This window comes from Talaromyces stipitatus, genomic scaffold, assembly GCF_000003125.1.
Source record: "Talaromyces stipitatus ATCC 10500 scf_1105507295487 genomic scaffold, whole genome shotgun sequence".
NCBI classification, from domain to species: Eukaryota; Fungi; Ascomycota; class Eurotiomycetes; order Eurotiales; family Trichocomaceae; genus Talaromyces; species Talaromyces stipitatus.
The window spans coordinates 596,941-610,686 of NW_002990120.1; the positions used below are offsets into that span (position 1 = coordinate 596,941).

At 46.5% G+C, this 13,746-nt stretch overlaps 6 protein-coding genes across 7 annotated transcripts, besides 1 other annotated feature; 1 reads left to right on the top strand and 5 right to left on the bottom strand.

Moving 5' to 3' along the window:
* Positions 1–78: 78 nt before the first annotated feature.
* TSTA_054200 (squalene monooxygenase Erg1) lies at positions 79–1,936 on the bottom strand. The gene is made up of 2 exons (XM_002486974.1): positions 628–1,936; positions 79–569 (listed from the first exon to the last, which is right to left on the bottom strand). Exons 1-2 carry the CDS (start codon positions 1,832–1,834, stop codon positions 301–303), a joined length of 1,476 nt encoding a protein of 491 aa, XP_002487019.1. The 5' UTR covers positions 1,835–1,936; the 3' UTR covers positions 79–300.
* A 175-nt stretch (positions 1,937–2,111) lies between these two features.
* Positions 2,112–4,997, bottom strand: TSTA_054210 (pentatricopeptide repeat protein; the record flags this gene model as incomplete). Its single annotated transcript, XM_002486975.1, has 2 exons — positions 2,112–3,975; positions 4,027–4,997. 2 exons carry the CDS (start codon positions 4,995–4,997, stop codon positions 2,178–2,180), a joined length of 2,769 nt encoding a protein of 922 aa, XP_002487020.1. The 3' UTR covers positions 2,112–2,177.
* Positions 4,998–5,355: 358 nt separating this feature from the next.
* TSTA_054220 (tetracycline-efflux transporter, putative) lies at positions 5,356–7,412 on the bottom strand (the record flags this gene model as incomplete). Its single annotated transcript, XM_002486976.1, has 3 exons — positions 5,356–5,620; positions 5,675–7,127; positions 7,176–7,412. 3 exons carry the CDS (start codon positions 7,410–7,412, stop codon positions 5,553–5,555), a joined length of 1,758 nt encoding a protein of 585 aa, XP_002487021.1. The 3' UTR covers positions 5,356–5,552.
* Positions 7,413–7,878: 466 nt separating this feature from the next.
* TSTA_054230 (mitochondrial ferrochelatase, putative) lies at positions 7,879–9,436 on the bottom strand. The gene is made up of 3 exons (XM_002486977.1): positions 9,084–9,436; positions 8,445–9,021; positions 7,879–8,387 (listed from the first exon to the last, which is right to left on the bottom strand). The coding sequence occupies exons 1-3, from the start codon at positions 9,315–9,317 to the stop codon at positions 7,930–7,932; spliced, it is 1,269 nt and encodes a 422-aa protein (XP_002487022.1). The 5' UTR covers positions 9,318–9,436; the 3' UTR covers positions 7,879–7,929.
* A 221-nt stretch (positions 9,437–9,657) lies between these two features.
* Positions 9,658–11,760, top strand: TSTA_054240 (DSB repair complex subunit Ku70, putative; the record flags this gene model as incomplete). 2 transcript variants are annotated; one of them, XM_002486978.1, is made up of 3 exons in its annotated part: positions 9,667–9,763; positions 9,813–10,421; positions 10,474–11,760. In XM_002486978.1, the coding sequence occupies exons 1-3, from the start codon at positions 9,695–9,697 to the stop codon at positions 11,758–11,760; spliced, it is 1,965 nt and encodes a 654-aa protein (XP_002487023.1). In that variant the 5' UTR covers positions 9,667–9,694. The 2 variants fall into 2 exon arrangements, with proteins under 2 accessions (XP_002487024.1, XP_002487023.1); XM_002486979.1 differs by having other exon boundaries at positions 9,658–10,421.
* Positions 11,761–11,911: 151 nt separating this feature from the next.
* On the bottom strand, positions 11,912–12,961 carry TSTA_054250 (CCCH and RING finger protein (Znf183), putative; the record flags this gene model as incomplete). Its single annotated transcript, XM_002486980.1, has 2 exons — positions 11,912–12,080; positions 12,102–12,961. 2 exons carry the CDS (start codon positions 12,959–12,961, stop codon positions 11,912–11,914), a joined length of 1,029 nt encoding a protein of 342 aa, XP_002487025.1.
* A 701-nt stretch (positions 12,962–13,662) lies between these two features.
* Positions 13,663–13,745: a sequence feature (T-rich).
* Position 13,746: the final 1 nt, after the last annotated feature.

Genomic DNA, 13,746 nt, shown 5'->3' on the forward strand with positions numbered 1-13,746 from the left:
CATGTTTGAGTGATACACAACTTCATTAGCATTGATTGTACTTAGTATCATAAATAGGAAAAGAAACAATGAAAGAATGAGTAATGGATTTGGTTGAGTGATATTATCATTAGGTAGTAATTATATACAGTAGACACTGAGAGGAAGATAAGTCTATACAGAATAAAATCAGACACAATCTTTCGACTGCATCGAATGACAAAAGGAAACCGACCCCAGTATCTTACATCACTATGCCATACCGATGACCATCTAGTCTATCGATCACTTCACTTTTATTTCCCTTTCAAGACGCAAAGATTACCGCCTCAACTCCGCAAACACATAAGGCATAATAACTTTACACGCCGTCCACAGAACAGCACAACCCTGCCAAAATGCAAGAGGCCAGAGATAAACCGGCGTCTCTGCGTAATTCATGTATATAGACAAGAAAGCGACGGCGAAGAAATGTCGGATTAGGACGGTGGGTTGTTTGATGAGGCCTGCTAACATGCCGCAGGGTGCTTCAATCATGCCCATTTCAAAGTAGCGGAAACAGCCGCGTTGGAGGATTTTGAGGTATGGATCTATACTAGTATATTAGCGGTGTGGGTTTAGGAAGATAGGAGGAGAAAGGAGGGATACCATTTGCGGCGAATAAGGAGTATAGAGCTTGCGCTAGGATGTTGATGGTTGACGCAGTCTTTTTCCTCTCCCAGTGGAATGTTTTCATAGCCTTGGTCACTGAAGGCGCATCTTTGAATGAGGGCACTTTCTCAGGACTGAGGAGATCTCGTAGGACCACTACATCATTAAAGGCCACCGTCATACCACCACCGGTCAATGGATGGCGCATGTTGGATGCATCGCCGATGATAATCAATCCGCGAGTCTTGTTGGTTGTAGAAGGAAGGAATGAGTTGGGCATTGACCTTAACCGGCCGTTTTCAACGGCGGCTAGGAAACTCGGTTGTACGTCTTTGGGGAGTGATGGTAGAACGACGTTCTTCATATGATTCTTCACGCCACCATATTCGACCGAGGCTGACGGCAGATTGTCAGGTATATCAATCAAGGCTCGCGTTTCGTGTGTTCCGATCTGATACATGAGAACTGGTGGTCCATCACCGATAAAGACGTGACCGTGAAGGGGCATGGGCAGTTTAGCGTCAATCAACTCTATACCCCAGAACCTTGATTTGACCTCTGGTGTATGTGTGTGGTAATCTTTGCGGAATTTAGAGGCGTATCCGTCCGCGACGATGGTCAATGGCGCAATGAAACTCTCCGATTTGCCATCAACGCTGACCTCTGCGCCGATAACTTCTGATTGAGACTTAATCAAAGATGTTGCCGTGGCTTCGATTATGGTCACATTGGGCGTGTTTCGCGCGGCTTCTCGTAATTTCATAATAAATCGACCATGATGGAAACTTCGTCCCTTGGGACTGATCCCCGTCTTTTTATCCGCAGGGTATGGAATCTCGACTTCGGTGCCGTGGAAAATCACATCGTACCCTTCCACTTCAACAGCATCAATCCCATCCAGACAATCCAACAGACCCAATTGTTCAAGTGCCTGCACACCACCAGGTTGTAACAACTCGCCCACGATACGATCAGGTTCCTTGAGCGATCTTTCGAGTACGGTGACTTTACGGCCTTGTTTCCCAAAGGCAACTGCCAAAGCGCACCCGGCGACTCCAGCGCCGATTATGAGAAGTTCGGATTCATTGAAGGCCCATTTGGTCTTGTTGGCCTCGTCTTCGTTGCTGACTGCGATGATGGGGAGTTGTTTTGCGCCTGGAATGGATGTCGCAGTTGTTGCGGCGGTGGTGGAGGTTTTGGACATGGCGAAAATTACTTGATATGAGAAAAAGGAAGAAGAAAAACTCAGGAAACACAATCAGTAAAAATAATCGCTAGAAACACAATCATTCAGTCTCTGATCCGTGTTGAAAGAGAAGTATTTGAATAAAATAATTATTGCATGACAGGAACCAGAGGTAAAAGTTGGAGTGGCGTGACATGTGATCGAGTGTCCCGATCGATTGGCGCATCTCCTGATTTTTTCCCCTGGATCGGTGGACTGTCACCGCCTTTCTTTCTGGCAGCCACAATATACTTGAGTGTCCTTGAAATACATGTGATTTACATATTTACATATATCATAGTATATAAAATTGTACATAGCATCAGTCCATGACTTCTCCTTCCAACTCGTAAACCCGTCGTTCATTCCACAACTTCGACGTCTTGTCCTCCGTGAGCAAAATGGCCGTTGGCTGTGTAGTCATCCATTCTAATTCTCGCTCCTCGTCCCAATGCGCAATAATTTTCCGAAGATTCGGCAGTTTGTCATTGCGCCATCTGTGAATCTGTGGGTGGTAGAATTGCTTGGCCATTCGCTTTCTTTTCTTGTTGTTTTGCAGGAGTGTAACGAGCTCAGGGTCTTCGGCGGCTTTTCTTTCCAGAACACTGACCAGTCTACCGAGATGATCGAGGAAATCGACTCGTTCTTTCTCTCGCCATACCCATCCGGCTTTCTTTATATGCCCCGTAACTAAAGCCCGGCGTGCATCAACAATAAAATCCCTGTTGCAGGCTGAATGACGTGCCAGCGCTGTAAGAAGACACCACCGGATACCCTTGAGATGACCAGTAAGAACAAAAGCTCGTAGCATGGTCCTCATACATGCTCCGTCGAATTCGAACTGGCGACCCCATCGAGATTTGTATGCCGTGAGAAGTAAGTCCTGTGCAGCCTCTGGTCGTCCCTGTTCAATGAGGCGATTTGCCATGTGGTTCATGAACTGATGCTTCAACTCGAGCTTGGGCATTTCCCAGCACAGAGTATAAAATCGGAACACTGCCATTTTGATGAGCTCGGTGTCCGGTAACGCATCGCTGCTCTCCAGAATCTGCAGAAAAAACTGGGGGATGACGACTATTTTATTCTTTAGATCCTTTTCCCAATGCTCTTCAACAAGCTTTTTGGCAGGAGCAAGGCCTTTCTCCACAAGTATAGCAATAGCCACTAAGTCTATATGGTACGACTTGAACACATAGCCCGCTGCCAAAGCGTTCTCATAAAACCACAAAGCAGAGTCGCAATCACCGGCATGCAAGACATCTGCAAGTTGTTTGTCTAGCGATGGGTACTGGTCAAGGGGCCTGTCAGTCATGATACCATTCACTGCTCGACGGTACCAATTCGGCCAAAGATCTGTGTATGGAATACAGTTGGCTTCTGGCCAGGGTAGCGAGCGGTGATCATAGCCCAGAATGCGTTGAGAAGCTGCTGCCTGGCCATAATTAACCCGAGCAGCATTCAACAGTTGCCAGAACCCAACAGGGTTGTTCTCCATTCGTCGACGGTGGATCTGTAGATGTTCGTAAAACTGATCTTCTTTTATCTCGACTTTCCATCCGTGAGTGTTTGCAAGATTGGCTAATTCTGAGACAAGATCAGGGTCCCCTTTTTGTATATATGCTTGTAAAACATGCTCAAAGAGAAGCTGATCAGGCTGGAGCGAGTATTTCTCGACAGCGTCCATGAAGAATTCACGTATTTCCGCAGCGTTATGTGTAGGCCAATACTCCAGAAAGAGTGAAGTAAAAGCTGGGATGAAACCTCGGTCCGAAGTCAAGCCTAAATTGTGCATTTCTCGCAAGCCATCCTTGACTTCCTTCCAATTGCAAGCAAATGCCTGTCCAAGTAGTAACAGGCCCTTGGTGCGACAAGTGGGCGAAACCCCGTATAATGTTTTCATATCATTCGCCAAGATCTCTGCATCTTTCAGTCGACCGAACTCAACATAGGCTCTCAACATTGGATTAAAGAGTTTCGCGGTGGGCTTGAGATTGAATCGCGCTAATGTCGTCAATATCCTTTCAAACTCTCGATTCACAAGGTCGATACTCCGCGACTTCTTCCATAGATTGTTCAGAAACACGCCGCAAAGACTGAAATCGGTGTCGAAGGCGACGTTTCTATACATCACTATTGCAGCTTCGCGAAACCGGTGGGTCTCGATTAGACACCGAATCACTAGTTCCGCCATGTAGAAGGGTATCTGTATCGTGTCGCTGTATTTCAAAATCAGCTGTGAAGCCGATTCGATCGCATTGCATTTTGTCAAAGCAATAATCAAGGTCTTCCACATACGTGGAGAGACGCTACTAAACTCCTCAATGTGTTCAAACACATTTCTTGCTACCCAGATATTGTCATCCGCGCAATTGGCGTAGAATAGGTTCACTGCAAGTTCACGATCCCTTGGAGAAAATCGTTCTTTAGTCTGCGAGCGTTTCTCTAAAAGCAACTCGGCAGCTTCAATGATTCGGCCTTTTTCGAAGAGATCACGGACAGTTCGAATTGCTTGACGATATTCTTCTGCATCTGGTAAAGCGCTTTCATCCTGTTGTGATTCCGTCGCATTTGTCGTAGGTTGATCGTGAATAGAAGGTACGACGGTTTCCTGATCGTAAGCTGAAAATTTAATAGCTTCGGAACGATTGGTCAACCACGATCGTGTAATCGTCGCACGTTCCAGGTCATTAGCAGCTGCTTCCAAGTCTGAATGCGTAAAAGGGTTTGGGTAGTTCGAAGACTGTCGCGTAGTAGCGGGGCCTTTGACTGCTTCCGCGGCAACACCGACAGAATCAGACACGGGGTCAGAGACTCGGTTATGCTCATGACTATGCGACGATCTATTCCAACCACCCTGTTTCAAAGAAGCCAACCCATCGAATTCTCCCGCTTCTGCCGCCTCCACCATTAAGGCAAGTTTCTTCGCGGCCGAAGTGGCATTGTAGTATGGAGTCGATGTCTGTATAGTCCGCTTGTTCTTAACAATCTTTTCGGCTACAGAGGCACGGCGGTGGGCATCGTAGGTAATTGCAGCGACTGTGCAGACACCCCCGAGTGTTGATCCAGCTAATGCTAACTGACGCAGGATTCGGAGAGCGTTCCTCGAGGGGACTACTGCCGTTCTGGTACGCTGCGGTAGCATGACCCCGGGTTTCTGGAGACGCGAGGAGGTTAAGGGATTGTATAGTTGGACATTAGGAAATGATGAATGAGCGAAATATTAATGAGTCGATAATCATGAGACGATGCCAAACTGATTGGCCAATTGAGCTTGGAATCGGATCCTAACAGGATAAGCTGGAATCAACAATAGATGATGTTTAACTACTTGGGGATTTTTTTCGGGTCAAATGGGCGACCATGCCAAGAATCCCGGAGCCGACACATACGCTTAGCCTATTTTGGTGTTAATGCCTCAGGCAGAAAGACCATCGTATCGTATGATGTGTTGATATTGTACTTTTAAATAGTCTGAAATAGTGTCTATGGGATTAATTCATGTAGGATAGAAGCTCTTCTAGATTCCAGGAATTTGACTAAAGTTTCATCACCTAAAACGCCAGTACATGAGAATATAAATATTTAAATGATGCGCCAAACATAGTCTAGGATGACCGGAACAAAAAAGACTTAGTCCACTATTAGCAACGACACGAATTCTAAAATAAGAGATGAAAGAATGTGACATATATTATGCTCACGCATCCAATGTATTGTTGCCTTCGTCTTCTGGAGGACTTGATGGAGGAGACTCCGGTAGATGTACTGTGAAGCGAGTTAGCTATCTGACGAGATGGGAGTTTGTATGAGCAAACTCACCACTGGGTACAATAAACCAGGTCAAGAAAGCTGCTAGACCAAATACTGATGCTAGGCAGACAAACACTGCCGGCGTAAATTTACCAACAGTAACACTATAGATGCCGTTGAATACAATAGGCGAGACAACACGAGCAAGGGCATGCAAAAGTCCCGTGGCTCCCAGAATACGCCCTGTCTGACTAGGAGGTACATGTTTCGTTAGCGATGATTGTAGACTCGGTGGGCCGATTCCTCCAATCGATGCGACGAGAGCGGACAAAGTGAAAAGCGCCCCAGTCTTTGAAGACGCATAACCAATGTAGCCGAGTAGGTCGATGAGAATGGCTAGACGAATAAGAGAGATATCCAGCCAATCGCTTCCGGAGTTGGCCTGATTGCTTCGTTGTGGTCCACGGACGAGCCTCGTTATAGTGGGTAATATAACAAGCAATGTTATTACCCGTCCGGCGTTTGTGACGGAGACAAATATGCTGGACTCGTAGTTGCCCCAGCCAAAGACATATTCTGCATATAGGATGATAATCTGCACCGTACCCATTCCCACGCCAAACATCAGTGTATCGATGGCAGCGATTAGGACCAAATTCTTTCGCAAGTTTCTGAAAAGAGCCAGCTGCTCTGGCGAAGTTTCCGAGGATTTGGGCTTTGGCCACAGGATGGCCAAAGGTTTGAAGATATTGGATGGGTGAAGTTCTCGTAGCATATATCGCGTGTAAGTGGTGTCCCCATCCCGTGGCTTTGCTAAATGCTTCGTTCGCGCAACATTTTGACGTTCCTTTGACAAAGACTCTGGGACAAGGAATATCAGCGAAAGAAGATAGATGCTGTGGCAGACCAAAACAGCCACAAAGACATCCAAAAGCTTCCCCGTATACTCAATTAGCAGTCCAAAAAGAAATGGGCCTAACGCAATGCCGGTAAATAATGTCGCATGGACGTATCCAAAGACGACATTTCTTCTCTCTGGAGCTGTGCAGTCGGCTCCGTAAGAATGTACCAATGATAGAGCCAGGGTGAATGATCCGCATAAACCATCCACGAAAGCGGCGACGAGAAGCCAATTGATTGAAGCGCTGTTCGGGTATGCTGCGATAAATGTTGTAAAGACTTCAGAAAGTAGAGTACCCGCAACACAGAGAGACATCAATGGCATACGGCCATATCTGTCAGATAGGTCACCTAACCGTGGGCTAACTAGTGCTGACAAAAACCCAGATATCAAGTTGACGTAGAGTAATATTTGAGCCGCATTTGACTGGACCTCTGGTATACGGCATTGATCGTTGTCACTTCCGAACACGACGGGTAGATATGTGAAAGTAGGGTCCTTGGCCTTTTGATCTGCAAAATAATCTCGACACACAACAGAGAGGATCAGGTTTATTTTGGGCACGGCTGCACCTCCAAAGGCAAGCGTGAAGAGAGCCGTAGGCGGAATGAGATACCACACCTGAAAAGTGTTAGATTTTGATCAACACGTGGAAAAACAAAGTCATACGTTGGGTCGTCTCCAGAGTGGTTTTGCATCGAATTCCCGCGATCCTAACCATGGCTTATTCAGACTGTTGTGCAATTCGGATTCTTCATCAGTCAACTCGGGTGTTGTTGTTGCTGGTAACAACGGAGACGTTTCCGATGCTATTTCGGCCGACCCTAACGACTCTCTTCGCTGCATGACACGTGCATCCTGATCAGCGTCTACAGCAATAGCTGCATCGCCTCCTACGGTCGACATGAGAGCAAAACTGTGCTGCGACGGTGATTATGGAAAATGTTGGCTATGTTATATCTTTCCGGCGACCCCTATGCCCCTGCAATCCCAAGTGTAGGGTTTTAGTGGGAATGCTGGGTACGCCAGGCTTATCAAGCCAAGTACCTAAACTCCGAGCAAGATAGGGAACTGTGCTGGACGCGGGTGATTGGTACATGTGTTCAGGCGACAGAGCCGATAACAATGCGACGTCTGGATAAACTTCGTGCATCGGACTTAGAGATAAATAACGTCAATTACAGCGTGATTACGCCAAGTTGTAACATGATAAGGTGGGGGATTATTAATGGGCATCTGGGTCGCGCATATTTGTACACTAATGTACAGACGTACACGAATAATGCACATAAATAATGAAGCCACACATTATTCAGCACGCCCGAACCCCGACACATTCCTTTTTGGGGCCGAAACGGCTCGTTACATGTTTCAATACCAATACATCGTGATAAGATATTGACTAATCTATGTATACATCTATCTATCGTACAAGAGATTTCAAAGCATCCCCCGCAAAGAATTTCTTCTGCTCCAAACACCGCTCACTATTACACCCTTGACAGCGCAGCGTCATCTGTCGTGAGCATTTTTCTCCGGACTGCAAGTGATTCTTGGCGATATCGGCTAAGGCGCGAATGAAAGTCGGGTTGCCATTGAGACTTTCTGCCCGTTTGATACCAGTGTGGCCAGCTTCACCTATCACTTCCTTGTCTAGTTCGTAGAGAGTTTCAATGTGGTCGCTGGTAAACGCAATAGGAACAAGGATCATGTCGGTAAAGCCCTTTTTAACGTAGTTCTCAACAGTATGGCTGGTTTGAGCTCCTTGCCATGCCGATGGTCCAACTTGTGACTGCCAGCAGAGTCGGTAAGGGTTCGAGAATCCCAGGCGCTGCATAACTGCGTGGACCGTTGTCGCAACTTCCGCCGTGTATGGATCGCCTGTTCTTGTCAGTTCTTCCGTCGTCACTATTTGTGAAGGACCTAGAATGGACCAACCTCGGTTGACGACGCTCATAGGTAAACTATGAGCAGAGAAAAGAATAACCACAGAAGATCGTTTCTCTTCTGGGTACGTGGCTAGCTGGTCCTCAATATTCTTCGCAAATGCTTCTACCAATCCAGGATGCGTAGCCCATCGATCAATGACACTCCATTGAATCGCACCGTCGCCGTCTTGACCTGAGCGTGGCCCTTCTAACCTATTCCTCCACTTCCATAGCTCATTAAGAGAACTGCCTGTGGTAGAGCACGAATACTGAGGATATTGAGTGAAGGCGACAGCTCGGCCACCATTTCCTCCTCCAAACCCGTCTTCGAGTAGTTGTTTATACATGTTTTCTGTCAATGGATCCGCATATCTGAATGCGACGTATGGCTTGTGAGGCGCGGTCTCCGGGGATATCTCATCGAGAATCTTGCACATTTCTGCACATTGATACTCTGACCATTTTCGAATAGGCGATCCTCCACCAATCTCGGAATACTGTTTTTGGATCTTGGGTGTGCGTCGCCGAGCAATGAGAGGTCCTAGATATTTTTGAAGCGGACCGAGAGGGATCAGATCGGCATCGGCCTAGACCAATGTCAATCAGTCTGTTTTCCTCTTTCATAGAATAGGAGTTATGTTTAACGTACAAATAGGCGACTGAGGAAATCTTCAACCTCTGCGACTTTTGATGGACCACCCATGTTCAATAGTACCATGGCTGTAGGCCCTTTGGAGCCCTTCTTAGGTACTGAAGTGGCTGTCGCAAATCCATGTCCGTTCAACGGCCGTTTAACGAGTTGCGTGGCAGGGCGGACATTGTGAGATATATTATTCGGGATCATGCGACATGGCAGACTTAAAGAAGTGCGGACCGCCATCATGAATGAGGAGCAGCTGCAATTACAAAGTAAAAGACACCATATGCGAAGAAAAGAGCTGCGCTTCTGCTAAGCGAATGAAACGAAGAGCAACTTCTGAATAATAATTGCTCGTTTTTTGCACTTCCTGTCGGCTTTCTGAAGATGAACAACGTCAGTCGCCGATTAAGGCACCGCTTCCGAGCTCCGAGATGTCATTACTGATCGGACCAATCAAAATTACGCCGGAAGTAATCACACGAAAAAGGGAAAGTGGCCAGATCACGTGGATTTCGTGTCACTACGCGTCCGCCAAGACACGTCATAGATAGGCAGCAGAGTCCTTTGTTAGGCTGCTTGTTCTACTAACTACAGACATGGTATAATCAGCAACCGGCAAGATGGCTGACAGCTACCCGCCTGCAGAAGATGATATTTATCAGGAGGAGGACGAGGAGGTCGATGACTCTGTATGCGAGATACTATTGCTTCATCTCTGTCTCATTACTGACTGCACAGGGCTACAAATCTGTCAAAGATGCCATACTCTTTGCTATTGATATCAGTGACTCCATGCTGATGGATCGTCCATCAGAGTCAAACAAAGGACAGCCACAGTCGCCTGCAAAAGCTGCCATCAAATGTGCCTATCATCTCATGCAGCAACGCATTATTTCCAACCCAAAGGATATGATGGGTGTATTATTTTATGGAACAGAAGCTTCTAGATTTTACGATGAAGATGAAAATAGCTGCGGAGGTCTTTCGTATCCCCATTGTTACCTTTTCACAGATCTAGAGGTCCCTGATGCAAATGATGTAAAATCATTACGTGCATTAGCTGAAGACGATGACGAAGCAGAGCAGATATTGGTATCCTCGAAGGAGCGGGTTTCAATGGCAAATGTGCTGTTTTGCGCTAATCAGATATTCACATCGAAAGCTTCGAATTTTCTATCGAGACGGCTTTTCATAATCACGGATAGTGATAACCCCCATGCGGATGACCGTACAATGCGGTCTGCAGCTACTGTTCGAGCAAAGGATTTGTACGACCTGGGTGTCATTATCGAATTGTTCCCAATCTCGAGACCGGACCACGAGTTTGACAGGTCAAAGTTTTATGATGTAAGTCGTTAAATGAGGAGGAGTTGACAAGTATTCATTGCTAATTGAACAGGACATCATCTACAAAACCGCACCGGGAGATCCAGAAGCATCCGCTTTCACAGCGGCTGGAACTCAAGTTCCGAATGCTAGCGGTGATGGTATCTCCTTGCTTAATTCACTTCTATCATCCGTCAACTCCAGATCTGTTCCCCGTCGGGCTTTGTTCAAGATACCCCTGGAGTTCAGCCCAGACTTCAAGATATCTGTCACCGGGTACTTGATCTTCAAGCGCCAAGAGCCATCTAGGAGTTGTTATGTGTGGCTTGGTGGTGAGAAGCCAGAATTAGCAAAAGGTACAACAACCCATGTTGCGGACGATACTGCAAGGACTGTTGAGAAAGGAGAAATACGAAAAGCGTACAAATTTGGCGGGGAACAAATATCCTTCACTGCAGAAGAACAGGCGAAATTGCGTAATTTTGGCGACCCAGTCATCAGAATCATAGGCTTCAAGCCAAGATCATCCCTGCCAATCTGGGCCTCTATCAAACATCCTACTTTCATATACCCGAGCGAAGACGAATTCGTTGGGTCGACTCGGGTATTTTCAGCCTTACATCAAAAATTGTTGAAAGACGAGAAGATTGGCATCGTTTGGTTCATCGCACGAAAGAACGCCACGCCCGTATTGGCTGCTATGCTTGCCGGTGAGGAAAAGTTGGATGATAATGGAGTCCAGTTCCTCCCGCCTGGATTGTGGATTCTACCTCTTCCATTTGCAGATGACATCCGTCAAAACCCGGAGACAAATCTGGTGGTAGCCCCAGAGCCACTTATCGATCACATGCGCACTATTGTCCAACAACTGCAACTCCCCAAAGCTCAATACGACCCTCGCAAATACCCAAACCCCGCCTTACAGTGGCACTACCGCATACTACAAGCCCTAGCGCTAGATGAGGAGTTACCAGAGCAAGCTGAAGACAAAACAATACCCAGATACAAACAAATTGACAAACGCGCAGGAGATTATGTCCTTGAATGGGGCGAGGAACTCGAAAAACAACATCAAAAGATGTATACAGGTCAACCCAAGACCTCAACCTTGGCGAAGCGAGGCAAGCCTGAGCACGAGCCTGCCGCAGAAGAGAAGCCAGTTAAGAAAGTAAAGACTGAAAGTGCTAGTAATGGTAGAAATGCGGCAGATGAGGTTCAGAGTCATTATAATAGTGGCAGTCTGTCAAAGTTGACTGTTGCGGTTTTGAAGGAGTATTTGACGAAAAAGAAGATGTCGGTTATGGGTAAGAAGGCAGATTTAATTGAGAGGGTGGAGAAGTATTTTGATCGAAAGGGTTGACGGGTTATTTAATATCCAAAGGCGTTGGGACTGTACAAATATCTGTATTGATAGCCTGAATCTATCTATGCCTTGAAGTCATATTGTAGATTCCAGATGCCCTCTAAGTTTTGATTATATACACATGAAAACAGCTGAGCTGCGGTCGATATCAAGCCGCAGCGTCCTGTTCATCCTCAAGTTCCTCTCCATTGCCAATAGCCTGTTCTCGCTTCCTATTAACTCTTTCACGTTTCTTTTCCAGCAATCGATTCAATTTCTTCGCAGTGTTAAAAACACCTCCAGTCCCCGCACCGCAAGCAGCACACGAAGGATTCTTCCTATATCGCTGCAGAGCGCACGACTCGCAAAAGTAATGTCCACACTTGGTCACAATCGGATTCTTGTATGATTCCTTGCAAATAATGCACGCAAACGGGATTTTTTCTAGCATTTCTTCATCCTCATCCTCATCATCTGCTCCGCCAGCTTGTTGACCACGCTTTTCCAGAGAGGCTACCGTGCGCCCAGCGACTTTCTTGCCCTTTGTTTCAATCTCCCAGTCCTTGTCAAGTTGCCAACCATGCTTATAATCTTCTCGCATATGAGCGAATTTACACGAATCGCCGAATCCGCAATACCCCGTTTTCTTGTAATCCTTGCACACATCCGGCGCCATATCGGTAAACGTGACTGTGCGAATATTTGTGGCTGCTTTCATAGGCCCAAACTGTTTTCCTGCGCTATCGGGATTTTTCTGTATAAACGACTGATAGTTCGTAGCACCTTTGTACGTCCCATCTATCGATGGGGCAGTAACAGTCCCCGGTTTTGCGCGTGTATTTCCGAGAAGACCCTTCGCGCTCAACTCATCACCGCCGTTCTCTTGCGCCTCATCATACCAGTTCGTCTGTTTGGTGGCATCATTCGATTTCACCAAGGGCGCTGCCGTGGCGTATTCGGGTGCATCCTCATCAAGTCTGGAATGTGGTTTGTTCGCTGCCGATGATGCCGTGACAGCCGCTGTTTTGCGTAGTCGTTTTATTCTTCGGCCTTCTTCGTCGTCTGAGGAGGTGAAATCGGAGTCAGAGTCGGCACCAGCAGTAGAGGCAGGTGGTGGAGTGGCTGGTCTTTTGCGGAAATTGGATTTCGCTTTGGAAGAACGCTTTTTGAATGTTACTTGTGGCAGATTGGCGTCTACTGCGGTTGCTTGGTCTGCCATCTTGGCTGTCTCCTAGCTGGCAAGATTCTTCGTGGTATTCAACAGTCAAGGAGTAAGTATGGAGGTCGATAAAAGATGTAGGTGGCGTCGAATTGTGGAGACGATTAACTAATATGGAAACCTCCCTTACATAAGACAGATTATGCACGTGATGCTAAAATTAGCCAGCTTCTTCTGGTTAGATCTGCGTCAACGTCATTGGACGATCCTTCGACATCACATGACTCTGAGTTCGGGATTTAAGCCCAAAACTGCTTAGCGTTGTATGAAATCTTTGGCCTAATTGGGTATGGTTTTGTTGACTTAGTTCCCGTGTTTAAATACAATACGGTATGGCCCTGCGAAAACACATGTTTCATGATGTCGGTGCTGCTAAAACATATGCAGACTACCATCTCATTCAAGAATCATATCTGATGATTATTAAGCTTGTTAAGACTTCAACCATGAACTGATTCTTCTCATCTAATCAGAATTCGTAGCCCGTTACAGATGGATTAATCCCAATCCGTAGCACAGCCACCAGTCATATCTCGTAATCTATCCGTTACACCAATACAGCGATACATGGCCCCTGCTTGGGAATTGCAATGAGGGCCAGAAATGCCAACTCCTCCTCCATCTCCCTCTCTGTTTCCTGTGTTGTGTGTCGTGAACTCGCTCGTAGTTCGTACCACAAAGTACTACGAATGTGCTGATAGTTCCTCTCGATCCTTTTCATTTTTACTAATCCCTTCGTTTGTTTCCTTTTCCTTCCTTTGCTTTTCGTGTGTGCTTTCTTTTCC